Source organism: Callorhinchus milii, unplaced genomic scaffold (genome assembly GCF_018977255.1).
Source record: "Callorhinchus milii isolate IMCB2004 unplaced genomic scaffold, IMCB_Cmil_1.0 Scaffold4, whole genome shotgun sequence".
Taxonomy (NCBI): domain Eukaryota; kingdom Metazoa; phylum Chordata; class Chondrichthyes; order Chimaeriformes; family Callorhinchidae; genus Callorhinchus; species Callorhinchus milii.
This window is the reverse complement of record NW_024704745.1, coordinates 1,375,924-1,398,253: the sequence shown is the minus strand read 5'-3', so window position 1 is coordinate 1,398,253 and position 22,330 is coordinate 1,375,924. Positions and strand designations below refer to the sequence as shown.

At 43.1% G+C, this 22,330-nt stretch overlaps 1 protein-coding gene and 1 non-coding gene across 4 annotated transcripts in view; both read left to right on the top strand.

Moving 5' to 3' along the window:
* The window catches only part of itsn1 (intersectin 1 (SH3 domain protein)), a 79,763-nt gene that overhangs the window by 21,219 nt on the left and 36,214 nt on the right, over positions 1–22,330 (top strand). The window contains exons 16-23 of one of the 3 annotated variants that reach the window (XM_042334719.1): positions 8,886–9,019; positions 10,114–10,245; positions 11,622–11,848; positions 12,963–13,084; positions 14,982–14,996; positions 17,531–17,772; positions 18,665–18,824; positions 20,296–20,501. In XM_042334719.1, coding sequence (XP_042190653.1) covers positions 8,886–9,019; positions 10,114–10,245; positions 11,622–11,848; positions 12,963–13,084; positions 14,982–14,996; positions 17,531–17,772; positions 18,665–18,824; positions 20,296–20,501 — 1,238 coding nt within the window. The remainder of the gene's footprint in view (positions 1–8,885; positions 9,020–10,113; positions 10,246–11,621; positions 11,849–12,962; positions 13,085–14,981; positions 14,997–17,530; positions 17,773–18,664; positions 18,825–20,295; positions 20,502–22,330) is intronic. The other 2 variants (XM_042334720.1, XM_042334721.1) reach the window with 2 other exon arrangements.
* On the top strand, positions 1,353–1,424 carry trnaa-ugc. The gene has a single exon. It is a non-coding gene; the product is annotated as a tRNA-Ala (tRNA).

Here is a 22,330-nt window from a genome sequence, read left to right as displayed (position 1 = left end):
TTTTTTAATATCAAAAAAAACCTCTGAAGCTTGCTCACCCATCTTGCATCCTTTTTGAGAATTGTTCATCCAGAATCCAATTGGCTCTGTGAATGCCGTGCCCTGCCATCTGCCGTGGGATATGCGCTTCAATAGGAAAGATTTGTTTTCCTCTCTCTCTAAAATGTATAAGGTTTGAGGAGGAGGATTGTCTCTTCCACATGCCGGCCTTTTAAGGGACTTTGAAGTGCTCACATAGTTCTCTCGGTTGAAAGCAGGTGAGTTTGAGCGACTCGTGACATAGTGATCGAGTCTGAGCAACAACCACAAATTACTTTGTAAAGCCGCCTTTCACGTCGGGAGGACGTCCCAAGGCGCTTGACTGTCAGGGATTTGGACCCGAGCTGGGGGTTGGGGTCAGGAGGGTGGGGAGGATGACTGAAGGCGCGGTCGAAGAGGAAGGTCTTGAGATGAGCCTTGAAGGAGGCAAGGGAGGGGGGCGACACGAAGGGGATATCGGATGGCGCCACAGGGTGCAGAGAGGCTGATGGCCCGATTGTTGATGGTGGGGTGGGCCGGGCGGGGGACGTGAAGCAGGCCGGAGCCCGCTGAGTGACTGAAGCTTTCAAGAGTCTTAAGCCAAAGAACTTGAACGAAATAATTTTCCAGCGAATGTTTGTAACCATTTATCTTCTCCATTTTCTCCCTGGGTGGTTTTATGGTTTTACTGTCTCTTCCCCCAGCTCCCCCCACCCCTTATAACTCGCCGCCCCTTATAGTTTTTCTGTTGTGTTGTTCATTCTATTTCTGTGTTGATTCACTCCTTTTTTTTTCTTTGCAATAGAGCCTGAGTGGATTCTATCCCTGTCATTCAGTAAAAATAGAAAGAAACCAGCAGCTGAAGGAGGAAGAGTTTGTACGTAAGGTAGTGAGTTGACTAGGCTCTGCTCAGCTTGCTCCTTGTAACTGCTAGGTAATGAGATCCGACTGGATCGCATTTTGGGTCAGTTGGATCAAATGCACCTTAACCCGTCAGAAAATATTGCAAGATAACAAAACTAATCTTTAATTCTTTTTTCAGACGTTCAATTGAATGACTACTCCAGCTTTTAACCTTTTTTTAACTTTAGGCTGACTTTGTTTTGGGGTATCTAACTAATTAATGGTGTTATGTTTTTTTTTAATCTTATAGTTTTACTTCTCGATAGTACAAGCTTGTTAAACTTCCTGAAAATATTCTTTTTTTTCTCTCTCTCTCTCTGGAAAACAAAGCGTTCTATTCTGGTGGAGATTCTATTGGTAAAATTAAATTGGTGGTGGAGTGGGGGAGGTGATTAAAGCTGGCAAATGGAGTGCTTTTTTTCCTTTTGTGGAGTCCTGTAGCTCAGTGGTTAGAGCACTCGCCTTGCAAGCGAGAGACCTGGGTTCGATTCTCAGCAGGACGAAACGGTGGGCAAGTTTCCTTACTCCACACACACGCCTATGTTTATCCAGCAGTTAAGTAGAACCCGGTTGTTAGTCGATTGGCGGATTGCTTTTCTGGGGATAATAATTCCTTCCCCAAAAAATAATAAATTGGTCACTTCAGTCCATGACTGTTTGTGGGGCGCTGCTGTGAGCAATTGGCTGCCGTGTTTCGCCCACAAAATATACAGTCAATTCACTTTACAGTATATCCTGTGAAGCGCTTTGAGACATCTCGAAGACGTGATAAGGCCCTTTATCAAACGCAAGGATCATTATTATTTTTATTATTCTGTGTCAAAACACGGCACTCCCCACATCAGGCACAGCCTGGCAGAATGCAGATCGAAACTTCTTATACTGTGTCCCAACAATGTTCCTCAGGCCCTTACTCCATTTTCACATTAGCCACTCTGTGTCCTGTGTGCAAGATTGTCAATTTGATTACCAAAGTTGAGAGTAATTTTGTGCTGTGGGCTTGCTCCTGCTACAAACAGACTCCCATTGAGACCGGAATGGTTTCACTATCGAAACAAAGGTGATGTTCATCCTGTTAATCCTCACACTCGTGTTCAACTCCCTTCTCTCTCTGGCACCTCCCAACCTCTCCGGCCTCCTCACTCCCCAATCCACCACCCGGCCGGCGCCTCTGCTCGATCGGCACCGGCCTCCTGCTCATCCCTCGCACTCTCCGCCCCACCATTGGAGGTCACGCTTTTAGCCACTACGCCCTGAGACTCTGGAACACTTTCCCTGAATCCCTCCACCTTGCCCCCTCCCCTTTTTTCAAATCCCGCCTGAAAACCTTCCTCTTTGACCGGGCTTACAGCCCCCTCTCCCACCAGCTCGGTATCAGGCTCTGCCGCTGTTAAGTGCTCTGAGACGCTACCCTGCGTGGAGGGCGCTATATAGGTGCAAGTTGCTGTTGTTAGTCTGAGGTTGATTCCAGATCCCCGAGTCTTGCCCACAAAATATACAATCAATTCACTTTACAGTATATTCTGTGAAGCGCTTTGAGACATCTCGAAAACGTAATATCAAATGCAAGATTATTATTATATCTTATCAAATGCAAGGATTATTATTATTAGTGTCCTAGTCTATTACAGAAAGTATTCTGCATATCCTTTTAACTCAATTGCTGGAGAATTTACCCAGTTTTTTATTTTAGTCTCCTATGCACTATGGGTTAGTCCGAGATTAGCAGTGCAAGCACATATCAGGAAGACAGTTTATCTAAAACTTATTTCTGAGTAACTTTCCATGCCTCAGATAACTGATATTCACATTTTTTTATTGATAATGAAAGTAATGAGTATATGTAGACTTCAGAAACTTTTTATAATGTTTTTTAAATATGCTAGGATTTAATGCTTGAAATTATTTTTATTGCTGACTTAAATATTTGGGGGCCAGATATTAAAATAATTTAAAACACTTAGGACTTTAGATTCTGAAATTCACGCAATGGTCACAGAATATTTTTTTCTCTGTTGTGAAAATTGTTTTGTCAAATATCCTTGTGTGAGACAAGAAGTCCTGGAGTGCTGTGCTCAATGGTTAGAGCACTCGCCTAACAAGCGAGAGGGCCTGTTCAGTTCCCGGCAGCATGAATCGTTGGGCAAGTTTCTTTACTCCACGTGCCTCTGTTTACCTAACAGTAAGCAGGAACCTGGTAGTCGATTGGCAGATTGCTTTTCCGGGGGGTAATAATTCCTTCATAATTAATAATAATTTGGCCACTCAATTCACGACTGTTTGTGGGACGCTCCTGTGCGCAATTGGCTGCCATGTTTCGCCCACAAAATATGGAGTCAATTCACTTTACAGTGAATCCTGTGAAGCGCTTTGAGACGTCTCGAAGACGTGATAAAGCTGTATATCAAATGCAAGGATTATCATTTATTTATTATTTCCGCTAGTTTTTTGTTCACCACCCGATCTCTGCACGATTTCACTGATTTGCTTCTTCACGCATATTCAATGGAACCGAGCACATCATAAAAGGCAGAGCGGTTGAGAATATTAAGCACATTTTTCTAACTGATCCTGTTAATCTTGCTTCCGTTTAGTTTTTTTTCCCGTAGCATAGTTCTGCGATAGAGCACAACACCTCCTCGGTGTTAAGCTGAGGTGCCTCACAGCCACCAAATGCACGTTCAAAATGTTTTGGAGCATCGCAGCGTAAATGAACATCAACAACAACTTGCACTTATATAGCGCTCTCCACGGAGCGCTTGACAGTGGCGGAGCCTGAAAATTGGTTCTTGTCCTATGGTGGAGTAAGATTTATTTGGGAATGAATGGCTTTTGCAGAAGAAGTGTTATGGAATTTTGCCGCAGGCTGCTTGCACAGCGATGTTTGCACTTGATCAGATGTCTTGACTGTGTTGAGTGATTTACTTCTGTCGTTCGAGTGAGAGCCTGTTCTTGCTGGCTTCAGATGCTTTGTTAAATTTGGCCGTTTCTTTCTTGCAGTCTGTGGCTGTGGACGATGCATTCCTGCACTGCCTGGGCTACCTCCTGTCCTGCCTGAACCACTTAGACTTCTTTTTAAAGGTTTTCTTCCTTAAATGGGCTTCTACATAGCTGTTAAAATGTATTTTTAAAACTGGAGTGTGAACCGTAGCCTGTTTGTTTCATCGGTTTAAGTGCAAGCGAGCTTGTAGGGTCTCGTGGAATCCTGCTGCTCAGTGGTTAGATCACTCGCCTCGCAAACGAGAGACCTGCGGTTGATTCCCGGACAGGGTGAAACATTAGGCAAGTTTCCTTACTCCACAAACACGCCTCTGATTACCCAGCAGTAAGTAGGAACCCGGTTGTTAGTCGATTGGTGGATCGTTTTTACAAGGGTAATGATTATTTCAATCCATGACTGTTTGTGGGACGCTGCTGTGCGCAATTGGCTGTCGCATTTCGCCCACAAAACATACAGTCAATTCACTTTATATTATATTCTGTGAAACGATTTGAAACATCTGGAAGATGTGATAAGGCATTATATCAAATACAAGGATTATTATTATATTATTGCTAAAGTTCCATCACTTTTTAAACAGCGCACAGACATGTCACAGTTAAATCTGATCGGAAAGGTCAATTCCCCAGAATTTGTACTTTCTGGTGAATTGACTATTCCAATCCTATTTCACGCTTCTTCCAGTATTACTGTTTGACATATATTGGGGAGGAACGATCCCACATTTTCTCCCTGTAGTGAGTTTAAAATGTTTGTGAGTAACAAAACAAGTTTAAAAAAAACAACCTTATCGTGTTTGCAGCACAAGCATTCTTCTACAATGGGTTACTTTTAACAGCAATTTAATTCGGAAGATATTATGGGGGGGTGGGGGTTGATATCTAGTTAAGATTTTATTTTATCATAAGAGCAACAAAGAGGTGAAACTCATGACATGATTGTTTGAAAGCTGATTTTAAACCTAATTTGTCAGCTTTGTTTAATTCTGACCGGTCTCTGTCAAAGTTTAAAATAACTTGTCGTTGAAGGTAACCTTGGTGGACAAAGAAACTTCCGTTGCATAACTTGATCCTCACAGATGCACTGAAACATGTTTGGTAATGAGCATCTGAATTAAACCAAGGCTCCTGTTTTATTTTTTGTAGTTAAGTGGTGTTATTTTAATGGCAAGAAGCTTTTTAACATGAGGTACTTTTAGCTGCAAAAAAAAATGTTCATTTCCTATACTTGCTTTTCTCTTTAAATATCTGCAGTGTAGGGGTTACTACAGTTGCAGTACGGTTTCAGAGTCGCAGTTTGCATGTGAGCTGAAAGCGTACAAAGCAGTGAGAAGTCTTAAGGGCTAATAGTCTGGAATAGGATTTTTTAGATGTACGTGAGAATTTGCTCGGCGAAAGTTGACCGAGTTCCATCCAGTTCGGCTTCCACCATCCCGGCAGTCGCACATTTTGTGCGCCAAACTATATTATTTCCTAACAGAAATCTTATCTCATTTGTTCTTGAGAGAATACAAAGACTAGTAATGAAATGGTAGCCTTTCCAGAATGTTGCAATACAATCGCAAAATTACATCTGTAAAGCGCTTGTCACGTCGAGAGGATGTCCCAAAGCGCCAAACAGTCGGGGATTAGGATCTGAGCGTGGAGTGGTGGGTTGGGATCAGGGAGGGTGGAGGGTGTCCGAAGGCATGATCAAAGAGGAGGGTCTTTGAGGCGTACCTTGAAGGAGGCAAGGGAGGGGAGCGAGGCTAAGGGAATGTGGGATGTTGCTCATGATCTGTGGAAACACTGCGCTTACAGAGAGGTTTGCGTCAGCTTGTGCTCATCTGATTGTCCGCTCTGGCCTTGGCTGCAGCGCGCCGCACCTGAGTTTGAAATCCAAAATAAAAACAAAATCAAGTCACATTGGCAATACATCTCTGGGCCGTTTTGCAATTTAACTGTCGCTGTAAAAAATATGTAATGATGGCCAGCTTTATTGTTTCTTAGCCTTTAGCAAAGTTTATCCGAAGCTTTGAAATTAAGCAGAAGTGAGGGCTTCAGCAAAGAAATCACAGGGAGATCAGTCTTACCTCCTTATCTGCCTGTGAACCACAGAGTCACCTCCTTCAAGGCCCGTCTCAAGACCTTCCTCTATGACCAGTCCTTTGGTCATCTTCCCACCACGACCCCATTGCCCTCTACCCCTCTTTGACTCTCCAGTCCGCTGCTTGGGGGCAAACTCTGACTGTCCCAGTGCCTGGGGACGTGCTAGCGATGTGAAAAGCGTTATATACCAATGCAGTTTGTGCTATATATCAATGCAGTTTGTTGCTCTTAAACCAGGCAGTCCTTTTAAGCTATTAACACATGGCAACAAATCGCTTAGTGCCCTCGCAACACCTGCTCACACCACACAGTCTTCTGCATCCCCACCCCACCCTCGCTTGACTGGCCTTCTGAACGTCCCTCGATACTCCCTCCGCTTCTACCAGCGGCAGCTGTGCTTTCAGCCACTCTGCTCCGATCCTATGGAACTCCTTGCCTCAAACTCCCACCTTGCCCCTCATTGTCTCTCTTCAGGTCACACCTCTTCGGCCGTGCGTACACCAACAACAACAAATGACACTTGCACAGTGCCTTTCACGTCAGGAGAACGTCCCAAGACCCTGAGCAGTCAGAGATCCACACCGAGCTGGTGGTTGGGATCGGGGAGGGGGGTGCGGTGATGGGTAGGAGGGTGACCGAAGGCACAGTAGAAGAGGAAGGTCTTTGAAGGAGGCAAGGGAACCTTCCCCCACCCCAAAACCCTCCTCGGCAACAGGCTCTGCCACTGTTAAGCGCTCCGACCCTACCCTGGTGAAGGGAGTTATATAAATGTAAGATGTTGTCGTGTCGTTCAGCGCCTTGGGACGTCCTCCTGACGTGAAAGGTGCTCTATAAATAGAATCTTGTCGTTGTTGTGTCCAGTGGTTTTGCAAACGCAGTGGTCCTTGCTTTCATTACATCGCTTCCTCCATATTGCCATCCTACAGTCAGTCAGTGTGCTACAAATTATAACTGCTTGTGATGTGTCACAGAGTGGGATGTCAGATGCTTGATCACATGTACGTGGGATTTTGGGGGCTTGGCATGTGGTGTACTGTACCTTCCTCTGTCCTGTAACTCATCTTAAGAGTGTGGTGAATTGCACTCTGTCTGGGCAAAAAGCAGTGTGCGCGAGAGTTTAGATAACGCGTTGAGGGAATTAGCTGCTTCTATCTACGAGTCGCTGCTGATTTTTATTGTACCTTTCTGCCCTTCTTGACTTTCACAGTTGTAAGTCCCTGAAACCTTCATACGGCTGCTTAGTAACTTAGTGCTTCATTAGCTGCTCTCTGAACTGCCCCAAAATGATCTTGCTTCTCGATGGACTGGAGGATGGAGTGGTGTTTCTGTCGTTTTGAAATAGGTGGAGCCCTTCCACTCGGCTTCTGCTTGTGGTCACTCCTTGCTGTGTTAGTTTCTCTTGTTTTCTAACCTTGTAAATTGTCTCTCTTGTGCTTTTTTTTAAAAATGTGAGTCTTAAAATAAAGCCTGTAATACTTCAGGAAGACTTTGAACTTAGTTGTTTTAAAGCAGACTTTTGTTTAAGGAGCCAGACACAAGCCCATCTTTTCCTACAAAGGATACTTTTGTTTTGATGGTCCAATTTTTCACCACGTACTTTATCCATCCCACCATTGTGGAGTCCTGTAGCTCAGTAGTTAGATGACTCGCTCGCAAGCAAGAGGTTCTGGGTTTGATTCCCGGGCAGGGTGAATGGTTGGGCAAGTTTCCTTACCCCACAGGCCTAGCAGTAAGTAGGAACCCGGTTGTTAGTCGATTGGCGGATCGCTTTGCCAGAAGAGATAGTTCCTTTTTAAAAAAAATTATAATAATTTGGTCACTCAATCCACGACTGTTTGTGGGACGCTGCTGTGCGCAATTGGCTGCTGAGTTGCGTCCACAAAGTACAGTCGATTCACTTTACAGTATATTCTGTGAAGCGTTTTGAGACGTCTCGAAGACGTGATGAGGGCCTATGTCAAATGCAAGGATTATTATTATTACTTAAACGATTTAACATTGTCCAAGATCTCCAGACAGAACTCGTATTGTTTGTTTGATATTACAATATACCCAATAATACTCTTAATTTTATCTTTAACAAAAACAGAAGTCGTTGGGAACACTCAGCAGGTCAGGCAGCATCTATGGAGAAAGGAAAGTGAGTCAACATTTCGGGTCCACGACCCTTCGCCAGAACTGGGACATGTTGGGAGGGAGAGGCTTTTAAAAGGGCTAACAGGAGTGGGGAGAGGCAGAGCAAGGAAGACCAGGGAGCAAATGGGGTAGAGGTCAGGGGATGTTCCTCCCAACAGGCCCCATTCTGACAAAGGGTCGTGGACCCGAAATGTTGACTCACTTTCCTTTCTCCATAGATGCTGCCTGACCTGCTGAGCGTTCCCAGGGACTTCTATTTTTGTTTCAGATTTCCAGCATCTGCAGCATTTTGGGTTTTGTCTAATTTTGTCTGTACCCAGTGCTACTCTAATTTAATGTGTTGCTGTGGTCCCAGTATCAAAGAATATATTGCATCTCCTGCCTGGATATGCCATAAAAGGTTACCACATTTCTATGTATTGTTCTTAAAATTCGTATTCTTGGATTTAATCAAAAGATTATTTTGCACTAATACTTTCTGACAATATTCCAAATTGTATCACCGGGATATTGCTGGAGAGTGATGTTATTTTTAATACAACTGCGAGTGCAATGTTTGGAGGATTAAGAAAAGATTGTTAGTCCAATTTTCCTTTCAATTCATCTCTTGCTTCTATGGGCAGGAGTTCAAGATCCCACAATACCGTCTCTGTAACTTAAAGGTATTTGTGAAGCCGGCCACGTCGCGATTCTGTCGAGCTCATGGCGTATTTTTTTAAAAATTTTATTTTAATTTTTAGGATTTAAGAGAAATTCACAACAAACAGCAATTGCAGCAACAGAAGGAAGTGGAGCTTGAAAGGCAACAACGGAAAGAACAGGAACGAAGAACGGCAGAGATCGAGAGACAGCACGAAAAAGAATTGGCCCAGAGGTATTGGAATGTTGTTTTATAATGCGATTGATTGATTAATAATAATAATAATAATCCCTGCATTTGATGTAGCACCTTATCACGTCGTTGAGACGTCTCAAAGCGCTTCACAGACTATTTTGTGGGTGAAACGGGGCACAGCAGTCTTCCACAAATAGTTGTGGTTTGAGTGACTAAATTATTATTTTTTAATATTAAACAGTCTCTTGACGTTCAGGGGCTTCTGCTGTTATGGTCAAATGATGGTAAGATTGAGACAAACCCACCCTCCTACTCCCATCTTACCTCCTTCATATTTCTGGGGCCTACTTTCTTCAAAATTCTACTCCCTGGGTATCGAACAGATCAATTTAAAAAAAAGTTTTGTTAACTGTTGGGTGTTTGATGCGTTATATTTGACACCCAGCCATGTGCAATGAGGGTGATACACAATCAGTTGCTGAAGAGATTTGCCGATGTTTTTTCTGCTTCGTTCACTAAATAATAATACTCCTTGCATTTGATATAGCGCCTTATCATGTCTCAAAGCGCTTCATGCAATATACTTAAAGTGAATTGACTCTGTATTTTGTGGGCGGAACACAGCAGTCAATTGCGCTCAGCAAGGCCTCGAACTTTCAGTTGGTGTACTGTCTGCTACAGTAATAAAACCAATTAAGCATCAGTACAGTGTTTTTTTTTTACTGGTTATCAGATGTAATTCAGCAAGACAGAGAGAGATAAATAATCCACGCATTTGATATAGCGCCTTATCACATCGTTGAGATGTCTCCAGGCGCTACACAGAATATACTGTAAAGTGAATTGACAATATTTTGTGGGCAAAACACGACAGCCAATTGCACATAGCAGTGTCCTACAGATAGTCGTGGATAGAGAAACAGACAGTCGTGGTTCCTACTTACTGATAGGTAAACAGATGCGTGTGGAGTAAGGAAACTCGCCTAAGGTTTCGTTGGGGGTTGGAAAGATTCCGTCCTAAAAATATAAACCGCTGACTGGGTCCCTGTGCAAGTTTGACCTGGCTGTTTTTTGTGTATGTATTATTGCTAATTATAAGCAATTATTGTTTTAATATTTTCTTTTGTGCTTAGTGCTCCGAGAACAGACAGCAGTGTTAGAAGCTCAGAGAGAGGCAGTCTGCAGGCAGTGAGCAGCATGTCGTGGAGGGTTAGCCTCGCAATTCTTTTTCGAGAGCGACTGAACTACTTCAGTAAATTGTTTAGGTATTGTCACAGAGAGAAGTTTATGCATAGGGGAGAATCGCATCGAGCTTGAGAGTGGGGGGAAGAAAGATTTTAACCTGTACTTTGTACCTGTACATGGCCCCTGTGTTCTCTTTTTTTAACATCTTAATCGTTTTGCAGTAGTTCCTACTTTGTCCTTGGATTAGTGAGCCTTCGATTTGATACTGTGCCGTATGTTGTTGACGTCTGAAAGTGCTTCAGAGGGTTCCCTGAGAAGTGTCGTGACGGTGTATTTGTAAACGAACGCAGCACTCAATTTGTGCACAGCAATGACCCAGAAACAGCCATGAAAACCCATCACCGTGCTTAAGAGTAACAAACTGAGAATTCCACGCATCCCACCTACACATGGAAATCCCAGAGATAGATCGTTGGAATGGAATCTCTCTCTCCCTCTCTCCCATCCACCCTGGAGGGACGCTTCCTGCTTACCTAATTCCGGAAAGTATTAGGCGCATGTTGACAAGAGCCAAGGCTTGGGGGGGAGGGTGGGGAGCCAGCTATAACCATATAGCTTGCCATTGATATTGCTGTCTGTCAAGCTTAGACTGGCGAGAGAGGTAAAAAAGAAGTTAACTGTCTTGTCAGTGAGTAGGCGAGTAATCGGTCTGAGTGATCGCAGTTTAGGCCACCATCTACCCTCATCTCAAGCGAAAGAAATTACCAGCAGAGAAAAAGGAGTGAGTTACGACTGGAGAAATGTGTTTGGGAGAGGAAATTTACTGAACATTCTTTAACTGAAACTTTTCGATGAATTTGCAATAAACGTTGCGTAAATTTCAAATACATTTTTTTTTAGAAAAGTGTATTCCTGCTGGATGCAGTCCTTTAGCAAGAAATCTAGTTTCGTTGTTTTACTCAGCTTCCCAAAAAGATGTTGACATTTAATTCTACAAAAGTGGTTCTTGATTTCCTTCGGACTGTTATCAAGTGCACGTGACATAAGAACTTAAGAACATAAGAAATTTAGACAGAAAAAAGACCACGGTCTATCGAGTTCTTCTTCCACCTTCCTGGCGGTCGCTTGCACATATGTCCCAAACTCCCTATGTGCTGTATCCCATAACGTTATTTCCTAAAAGAAAACTATCTAATCTGTGTTTGAAGGAATCAACATTTCCTGCTTCAACCGTCTCCCTCGGGAGCCTGTTCCACAGGTTCACTATTCGCTCACTGAAATAGTGTTTGCGTAGATTGGTTCTCAATTTACCCCCTTCAATCGCAGGCTGTGTCCTCTGATTTTACTATACTGAATAAGTTGAAAAGGCTTTTTTTTTCGACCTTTCCTGGTTTAAAATTGAATATCGTATGTGTGTCTGTGTCCATGGTTACGGATCTACAACATTTGCTCACAGGTCTGCCCAAGAACGTGATAAACTTTGGCAGGAACAAGTGCGGAAAGATGACGAGGAACGACGCAGGAAGCTCCAGGAAGAGGAAAAGCAGAGGCAGGAAGAAGTTTCTCAACAGAAAGAGATCGAGAACAAAAGTAAACAGGAGAGACGGGAAATATTAAACCGAATGTTCCAGCAACATCCAGAGCCACCGAAAGAGCAATCTCAGTCAGGCTGGCAGGCATCAGGTTAGATAATATATAATAATCCTTGCATTTGGTACAGCGCCTTATCATGTCTTCGAGACGTCTCAAAGCGCTTCACAGAATACACTGTAAAGTGAATTGACTAGATTTGTGGGTGAAACACAGCAGCCAATTGTGCACAGCAGCATCCCACAAACAGCCGTGGATTGAGTAACCAAAGTGATCCGCCAATTGACTAACAACCGGGTTCCTACCTACCTCTAGGTAAACAGAGGCATGTGGAGTAAGGAAACTTGCCCAACATTTCACCCTGCCCGGGATAGAGCCCAGGTCTCTCGCTAGCTAGACGAGCGCTCTAACCATTGAACTACAGGACTCCTGTAAATTATAAAATTGTCTGCATATTTCGTGGGCGTAAAATATCCATTTTATTAGCAATCTTTCAATGCAATACCATACAAATTTAAATTCACCCAGCGCCTTGGGATGTCCTCCTGACGTGAAAGGCGCTATACAAATGTAAGTTGTTGTTTAGTGCCTGTCTTAATGTTAGTGACAGATTAGTTGAATGGATCTTTACCAGTATCGCGGCTCTTAAGAGGGCTGCTATCCTATCCTTGTCAGGCAGGTTCTACATACCTTTTCAGGGAGTGGGCTTGACAGGACAAAAGTCCTTTACTCTTTGCACGTTTTCTTGCATGAAAGGATTGGTAATAAGAATCCTTGCAGTTGATATAGCGCCTTATCATGTCTTCTAGACATCTCAAAGCGCTTCACAGAATTGAATTTGTGTTTTGTAGGTGAAACGCGGCAGCCAGTTGCGCACAGCAGTAACCCACAACAGTCATGGATTGAGCGGCCAATTTATTATTATTATTTTGAAGGAATTATTATCCCCGGAAAAGCAATCCGCCAATCGACTAACAACCGGGTTACTGCTAGGTAAACAGTGGCTTGTGGAGTAGGGAAACTTGCCCAACGTTTCGCCCTGCCTGGGAATCGAACCCAGGTCTCTCGCTTGCAAGGCGAGTGCTCTACCACTGAGCTACAAGGTTCCACGGGACTTGACTGAAGTTCACCGTCTTGCCACTGAGGACACAATTTGTAAAATAAATTCCATTCAATGCATTTTTTTTCCTCCTCTTTATCTGGATAGACAAACCGAGCCCTGTGAATATTGATCAAGATGGTGTTAAGGTGGTGTATTACAGAGCATTATATCCATTTGAAGCTCGGAGTCATGACGAACTAACTATTCAACCTGGGGATGTAATAATGGTAAGTGAAGCACATTCTCTCTTTTCCTCTTTCCTTCTTTCTTTTCTGAAATGCAACGGTTTATGTGTTCAGCACGGAATTGAAGTCCTAAACTTTGGTAGTTGAATGCGTTCTAACCCGTTTAATAAGGATGGTAATTATTCCTAACAAAGCTCTCTATTTCATTGTGATTAGGATCAGATTCATGCAGCATGGGATAGACTGCATGCTGTTAAAATTATTAGTTCTGGTAATCCACATAAATATTTGTCACAGCGGGCTGGTGTGGGTCCCAAGTTTTTTTTTGCACTGGATATTTTGCATCATTATTTTTAGTTTAATGAAACTATCTACATTATGTGTCGCACATTCTGCATTTTTCTAGCAGTACATTAGATTTGTTTTATCTTTAACAATTTGCCAAACATTTTAAAAAGATGCAAAGTATTCAAAATGTATTTAGGTGATGTACTTAAAACGATCTGTGTTCAAAAAGAAGCATTGGAATTGGAACAAAATTTGGTACCTGCACACCTAGGTTTTAATGTGCAAGAATCTTGCATGTGGGGGTTTGAGTAGATACAAGGCATTTGATTCTAATATTTTATAATTTGAAAGGATACTGGATCGTCTCTGAATACAACTTTCCCATTTTCTTGGTTTTATAGTTATGGGAATGCGAAGTAGGAAGGTGGATCTGGATATGTAGCAATCTGACTGGCAGTGATTGTATTGCAGAATTACAAACTGAACAAATCCATTTTTTTTTGTTCACCCGGGTGTCACCATTGCGTAAGACTCTCCAAACCAAACTGAGATTTCCATGCTTCCCACCTACACATGAACATCTTAGAGATAAATTGTTAGATTGAAATGCGCTCTCTCTCTCTCTCTCTCCCTGGAGGACTGCATCCTGCTTACCTAATTTCGGAAAGAATTAGGCGCAGATTGGGGCAACTGCTGGAGTCTAACCAGCTATAACTTGCTTGCTATTGATATCGCTATCTGGCAAGTTTTCCTGCCACTTGTCCAGCTAGGACCACCCTACCCGTAAGGGCTTTGACTTGCAGGGTTGACAGGAGCTGAGTGGGATGACTCCCAGCCCCTAATGACTGGTCGGCTCTTCCAGGTCCTGAATAAATCAAATGCACTGACATTAGCTGAAGGTTACATAGGGAACCTTTAAATTCACGAATGTTATTTAATCATTTAAGAACTGCAAGTATAACCTTTACGGAGTAGTATCTTTCATCATGACCCAAATCTATGACGTAAAGACGGAAAAGGCTAATGGGACATTGGCATTCACTTAAAAAATAAACAACTCAGCTCTTAAACCAATGGTATATTGTAGTAAAAACAGGTCTGAAGGTCGCTACAGTATATTTTTAAACTGGTATATAATTTGGTCCAAATCAAGGCTTGCATTTCTTATGCTGTCTTTGTCCATTGGAGGGCGGTGTCAGGCCTATGTGGCTCATTTGTACGTGAGGAGTGGGCTGGGGAAGGAAAGATGAGGCAAAACACGGCCAAAGAGATAGGTCTTGAGATGGACCTTATCTGTTCATCGGGCAGTTGTGTTCTAAGCAATGATAAATAACCAGATACACTTTGCACAGGAGAAAATGATCCTGTCCCTCCCGCCACCCCTCCGCTCCCTCCCCGCCGTGCGCTTAATCTTAATGAAGGCAAAAGTTAACAAAAAGGGTTAAAAAAAGAAGATGCTTAAAAATTTGTGCTGTGACAAATTTATACTTCCCATTTCTCCCAAACCCACCCTAACCAACTTGATCGATCCGTGATTTATGCATTTCGATACCCTGGCCGTACTTTTCTTCATATTTTTATTTAAAAGTTGCTCGTGACGTTTTATAACTCTGTTTGACTCCCTTTTTGATGTTTTGCTTTCCCGCTGGAGGTTAAAAGGGAATGGGTAAGTTGGCTTCGGAATTGTCAGGGTTCTCTCTACATGTGCATCTGTTTTGTCCTTGTACTTCATCCCTGCACTGGAAAGACCGATGAAAGACCTATCATGTCTGCTTGTCACGACTGTTTCATTGGCACTTTCCACATTCATACAACCATGTCAATCACCGGCACAAGGAAATATTTTGTGACCGAAATGCAATAACTCGTGCCGCGATACGTACCAGTGTTGAATCGGGCAACAGTTCAGTTCAATTTGTGTCTGCGCTGTGTGTTAAAATGTGTCGTGCCATAATGGCAATGGGTTCCAGATCCGAACAACTCGCTATGTGAAAACATTTCTCCTCATCTCATCACCCCTCCGGTTCTTTTGACAACAATCTTAAATCTGTGTCCTCTGGTTACTGGGGGAAACGTTTTCTCCCCATTTACTCTACAAAATCTCCTCACAATTTTGAACACCTCGATCAAATCTCCTCCTTAATCAATCTCCTCTGCTCCATGGAGAACAATATCTGTCGCTGTGAAACAGAGGCAACAAGAGTCGTCCTCCCTGTTACAGCTGTTCAGATGCAGGGAAGTGATTTGTGGATCTTCGTACAGGAACCGGTACCATAATTCTCTATAGGGAAACTATCTTCCTCTGGTGGGTGGGGGAATCCATAACAAGGGGGCTTCATCTTAAAATTAGAGCTAAGCCATTTAGGAGTGAAATCAGGAGGCATTTTTTTCACCCAAAGGCTAGTTGAAATCTGGAACTCTCTCCCCCAAAAGGCTGTGGATTATGGCTGGATCCATTCACATTTTCAAGACTGAGGGGGATAGATGTTTGTTAGGTCAGGGTATCAAGGGACACGGGGCAAAGGCGTGTAATTGGAGTTGAGGTACAGATCAGCCATGATCTAATAAAATGGAGTAACAGGCTGAATGGCCTCCTCCTGTTCCTAATTGCCATGAGTTTGCCTAATTAATGATGGAGGTTTAAGAATGGAAATCACGCTGATAATAAACAAAGGATTTCCTTGCAAGCAAACCAATTGCCATGGCTTCAATCTCTGTACTCTCTATCTCTATCCCCCAAAACTAGAGGAGGTAGCTGACCAAGATGGCCAGAGGAGAAACTAATCATCCTTTCAATCTTATTTATCCGTACAAAAATAAAAACCGACACTTCCAATAATCAAAATGGCCTCCATTTATTTCATTGTTTCCCTCCCCCCTCCACGTTCACATTGAACGATTTGGTGATGGCACTGGTTTAAAGAATGTCATTTTTAGACCCTTAAGAGTAAGGTGGCTTTTAGTCCTGATCAGGAAACTAAATCTGATGAGGATGTAATGGGAATGAGTTCATTGACGCATGTGAATGAAGTTTGCCTGATCGTGCTGTGACTTTTATCTCCTCTGCACGTTCCGAAACCTCAGGCCGTATTGTTTATCCTGACGCTTGATCTTGCATGCCTTCGTGCAGCTTTTCCAATTAATCTGCATTGTTGAGATCGAAACTTATTTGGGATTAATTGGAATATTGGCAGCAGGTTTCCCAGCTCTTCCAACTCAGTAGTCCTTTTATTAAAACAAAATATTGCACTGCAGATGCTGGAAATCTGAAATAAAAGAACAGAAGTCATTGGCAACCAGCAGCAAGTCAGGCAGCATCTATGGAGAGAGACAAATTAGTTTACGTTTCAGATCCATGAAACGTTTAGTTTCTGTTCTTAGTTTAATATCGACGAAAAGTCATAGACCTGAAACGTTAACTAATTTTCCTCTCTCCGTAGATGCTGCCTGACCTGCTGTGTTTGCAGCGACCGTGCTGTTTTTAGTCCTTTTAAAAAGTTGGGGCATGTTTTTTTTTGCACAAAATATATTCGCGATGGTGAATTGAAAACAGTTTTGTTTTTTGTTTGTGAAAATGTGAACCCTGGCGACTTGGGAGTGGGAAGGACATGGAGGAAAAGAGAGGATTTTTTAAAAAAAATTACACAATTAATGTTTGCTGCAAAATTACACCACATTCCAATTTCATAATCTGAATTTTTTAATTAATTTTTTAATCTGAATAGGACGTGGTTACTGATGTTTCGGTGTTCTTTCAAGACAAACGCCTATATATTTGTGCTCCCAATATATTGAATTGCTGCATTTTTATTTAAAAAGAAAAAGTATGTGAATGACGGGCAGAAATCTGAGGCATAGTTTAAATGTGTTGAACTCCTAAATTGCTGGCGAGAGTTGTCAATTAAGGATGACACACTTTGAGTGATGGTTCTAATACAATAATATTCCTTGCATTTGATACAGCGCCTTATCACGTCTTTGAGACGCCTCAAAACGCTTCACAGAATAGACTGTAAAGTGAAGTGACTGCGTGTTTTGATGCAGACTGTCGAGTGCATCTTGCAACCTTGTCACGAGAGTGTGTGTGTGTGTCCGTGTATGTGTTTACAGCAGTTTTCAAATAGGGAGAAAAGGGTCATGTTTATCTGATACTTATTTCTGTTTGATTGACTAAAACGCTGGTAACTTGCTTTCAAACAGGTGGATGAAAGCCAGACCGGGGAGCCTGGCTGGCTCGGAGGTGAACTGAAAGGAAAAACAGGATGGTTTCCCGCTAACTATGCGGAGAAGGTGCCAGACAGTGAAGTGCCTCCCAATTTGCATCCAGGACCCAAGCTCACGGGAAAGATCGCCCCCCATACTGTGGCTGCCAGCGTGGCTCAGCCAGCAACGGAGTCTACCTCCTCCTCCTCCTCCTCCAACTGGGCAGATTTTAGCTCCACGTAAGTGCAAGTTTGCTCTTGGACGTTAATGTCTTTGCTTAAATTCTGGTGTCAGCAACAGCTTTATAATACTACTATTAATAATAATAACCTTTGCATTTGATACAGCGCCTTACCACGTCTTCGAGACGTCTCAAAGAGCTTCACAGGATATACTGTGAAGTGAATTGACTGTATATTTGCAGGTGAAACGCGGCAGCCAATTCGCACAGCAGCGTCCCACAAACAGCCGTGGATTGAGTGACCAAATTACTATTATTATTTTTTTTTTGAAGGGACTATTACCCCCGGAAAAGCAATCTGCCAATCAGGTCCATCCAACTTCACAAGATTGTTTTGACACATCTTTCCTGTGGAATTCTGTAGCATATTGGTTAGAGCGCTCGCCTCGCAAGCGAGAGGACCTGGGTTCGATTCCCGGGCAGGGCGAAACCTTAGGCAAGTTTCCTTACTCACGCCTCTGTTTACCTAGCAGTAAGTAGGAACCCGGTTGTTTGTCGATTGTAGGATCGCTACATATATATACTGTATATATATTTTCAGTTTATACATTATTTTAAAAAAATATATAAAATAAAATGTACAGTCAATTCACATTGTAAAGTGCTTTGAGGTGATAATGCGCTATATCAAATGCAAGGATTATTCTTATGTATTTTTTAAAATAATAATAATCCTTGCATTTGATAAAATACCTTATCACGTCTTCAAGACGTCTCAAAGCACCTTTCAGAATATACTGTAAAGTGAATTGACTACATTTTGTGGGCGAAACACAGCAGCCAATTGCGCACAGCAGCGTCCCACAAACAGTTGTGGATTGAGTGACCAAATTATTATTTTTTTGAACATATTATTGTTTTTATTATTAACTCCTTTTATATATCCTCAGCTGGCCCACAACCAGCAATGAGAAAAACGAGAGCGATAACTGGGATGCCTGGTCTACCCAGCCTTCACTCACTGTGCCCAGTGCAGGACAACACCGTCAAAGATCAGCCTTCACCCCCGCAACAGTCTCCGGATCCTCTCCCTCTCCTGTCCTGGGGCAGGTAAATACAACAGCAACTTTTGTCTATATAGCGCCCTTCCTGTGGGGTAGCATCCTGGAGCACTTGACAGTGGCGGAGTCTGAAGATATTTAGGCTGGATTTGAAAGTGGGGAGAGAGGGGGCGAGGCGGAGGCATTACGGGAGAGAGTCTCAGAGCTCGGAGCATAGTGGCTGAAGACAAGGTCACCGATGCTGGAGCGGAGGAGGGGGTGAGGGACAAACTGGGAACCAGAACCGGAGTCAGCGGGTGGTGGAGATGGGGGGTGGGGGAAGCAAATTGGAGAGATAGAGAGATGCGAGGGCATGAAGGGATTTGAAAACGAGTGAGAGGATCTTGAAGTCGAGCTAACTGCATGAGCATGAATGTACATCCTCGAATTAATACAACAGGGTTAATTATTTTGTGGTGGGGGGTGGGGGGGCGGGATTGAAATGTGGGGAAATCACAGAATTAGCAGGAGCTTTCTTTCACTTTTTGGACCTGGATATAAATGATAAATGATTGCTTTTCTGGGGATAATCCCTCCAAAACTAAATAAATAATTTGGTCACTCAGTCCACGGCTGTTTGTGGGACGCTGCTGTGCGCAATTGGCTGCCGCTTTTCGCCCACAAAATACACAGCCAATCCACTTTACAGTGTATCCTGTGAAGCGCTTTGCAAGTCTCGAAGACGTGATGAGGCACTGTATCAAATGCAAAGATTATTATTAAAGCTTCCTCTCTCCTGCTGGCTATAAGGATCTCAACTGCAATGAAGGTTAGAAATCAGCACAATAGCCATCGTGAAACTGGTCATAATTCGACCTATTTGGGCAATGAATTTGCAACTTCACTCTGCCCGTAACTGATGTGTGACAATGTTCACTGTTGTAAGGTTAGAGTTCGTATTGTATTTTTTGCGAGGAAGGTTGAGACACCTCGAAGCTGTGATGGTAAGACAGTGGGCAGACTTGGTATTCTGAATAGATTAGATCAAATGGGGCTAAAGCATCTTTTTTTCAGCCAACAGCAGCTTGCATTCATGTGACTCTGTTCACCCCGGATAGAGTCTTGGAACGTTTAACAGTGACAGAGCTTGATGCTGAGCCAAGGAGAGAGGGGAGGTGACGGTAGACATGTTCGAAGAGGAAGGTCTTCAGGTGGCAGGGAGGGATTGAGGCAGAGAGTTCCAATGTCTCGGGTGAATTGACTGGGGAAAAAAAGCATGTCCACTGATTGTGGAGGGGAGGGGGCGACGAGGGATGAACAGGAGACCGGAGCCAGCTCTGCGAAGATGTTCGGTGGAGGAGAAGGGAGGTGCCAGGGCACGAAGTGGACACTGGCGAGGAGGTCATTGGGAAAATCGAGGTGGGGTGTGATCCATGCGTACATAAGGGTTTCAGCTGCTTTTTTTTCCCCTCTCTCTCCCCCTTTCCCCCCCATCCTCCACCACCATCACCACCACTGGCCATTTTCTGAATATACAACAGGGTGAAAAGGTTGAAGGGCTTCAAGCACAAGCACTGTATCCTTGGAGGGCTAAGAAAGATAATCACCTCAACTTCAACAAGAATGATATCATCACAGTTCTAGAGCAACAGGACATGTGGTGGTTTGGAGAAGTTCACGGACAGAAGGGCTGGTTCCCCAAATCTTACGTGAAGCTCATTTCAGGACCCGTGAGGAAATCCATCAGGTAGGATTTCTGGAAGTGGCGGCAGCTTTGAATCCTCGGCTACTCTAGCCAGCCACTAGGACGTGTGAGAGTGTGTGTGTGTGGTGTGTATGTGTGTATCAGTCTAGTTCCAGTTGAGTTTCTCATTGCAATCGGGAGCTCACTGTACTAAGGATTTGTGGCCACGTCTGACTACACCAAAGAACTAAGCCACATGAAATGAGTCCTTCGCTGATTGTGGAGTCCTGTAGCTCAGTGGTTAGAGCACTCGCTTCGCAAGCGAGAGGACCTGGGTTTGTTTCCCAGAGCAGCGCGAAATGTTAGGCAAGTTTCCTTACTCCACACACATGCCTCTGTTTACCCAGCAATAAATAGGAACCCGGTTGTTAGTCGATTGGCGGATCGCTTTGCTGGGGTTAATAATCCCTTCAAAATAAATAATAATAATTTGGTCACTATTCAATCCACGACTGTTTGTGGGGACGCTGCTGTGTGCAATTGGCTGCCGTGTTTCGCCCACAAAATATCCAGTCAATTCACTCTACAGTATATTCTGTGAAGCGCTTTGAGACGTCTCGAAGACATGATACAGCACTATATCAAATGCAAGGATTATTATAATTATTACTATTCAAAAAAATGAATCAATCATTGATCTGTGCACACACGTTTCCTACTTCTAATAGTCAGCAATGGAGGTTAGAATTGGATCACAGGATTTCAGGACTCTCATCTGATCCAGTGACTTGGCGTCCCTCACAGGAATTTGCACTCATAACCCAGGCTGACTGTCCAACGCAGTACATTATTGTTATCATCCTTTGAATGAGATGTTTATCCAAGGACATGTCGGTCTGGTTTGGAGCATTGCAAATTCCCATGATATAATATTGAGAAACTGGGAGTGTTTCCTGGCATTCTTGGCAATTATTTGAATTTTAAATTTGCAAAAAGCAGATGTATTCATTGCGTTGCTATCCGTGGAAGTTGCTAATGCAGATCGAATGTCATTTCGCCAACAAAATACAGTCAATTCACTTTACAGTTTATTCTGTGAAGCGCTTTGAGACGTCTTGAAGAAGTGATGAGGGCCTATATCAGATGCAAGGATTATTATTATTTATCTCCATAACTACTGACTTTGTAAGAAGCGCTTTGAGGCGTATCAATCTGACATGGTTATGTCCAAATCCAAACACAATCTTAATTTTAGTTTAGATAGCAAAGCCTCAAAGGTCATCAAAGCTACCTTCTTGACCAAGGAACAGTATGTGCCTTTGAACACACTGTTCCACGAACATCGAGGGGAGCGGGGAGTGATTTGCAATGTTTGTGTGGATGATAATTCGGGAGAAAGTTGGGGGTAAAAAAACTTTCAAAGTGCAGCTATATTCAATAACTGTTATAATCAGATTTAAAATATCAAATGCAAGGATTATTATTATTATAAATGCTTTAGCATTTAAATACAATTTCCAGCCACCTCAGCTTTAAACCTTGCTGAATGGAAAATAACTGCTTTCGTTTACATTCAGTAAATAATACTATTTGTGTTTGATACAGCGCCTTATCACGTCTTCGAGACGTCTCAAATCGCTTCACAGAATATACTGTAAAGGGAATTGACTATATATTTTGTGCGCGAAACACACCAGGCAATTGCGCACAGCAGCGTCCCACAAACACTCGTGGATTGAAGTGATCAATTTATTATATATTTTTTGAAGGAAATTACCTCTGCCAATCGACTAACAACCAGGTTGCTACTTACTGCTGGGTAAACATGTGGAGTAAGGAAACTTGCTCCAACATATCGCCTCGCTGGGAATCGAACCCTGGTCTCTCGCTTG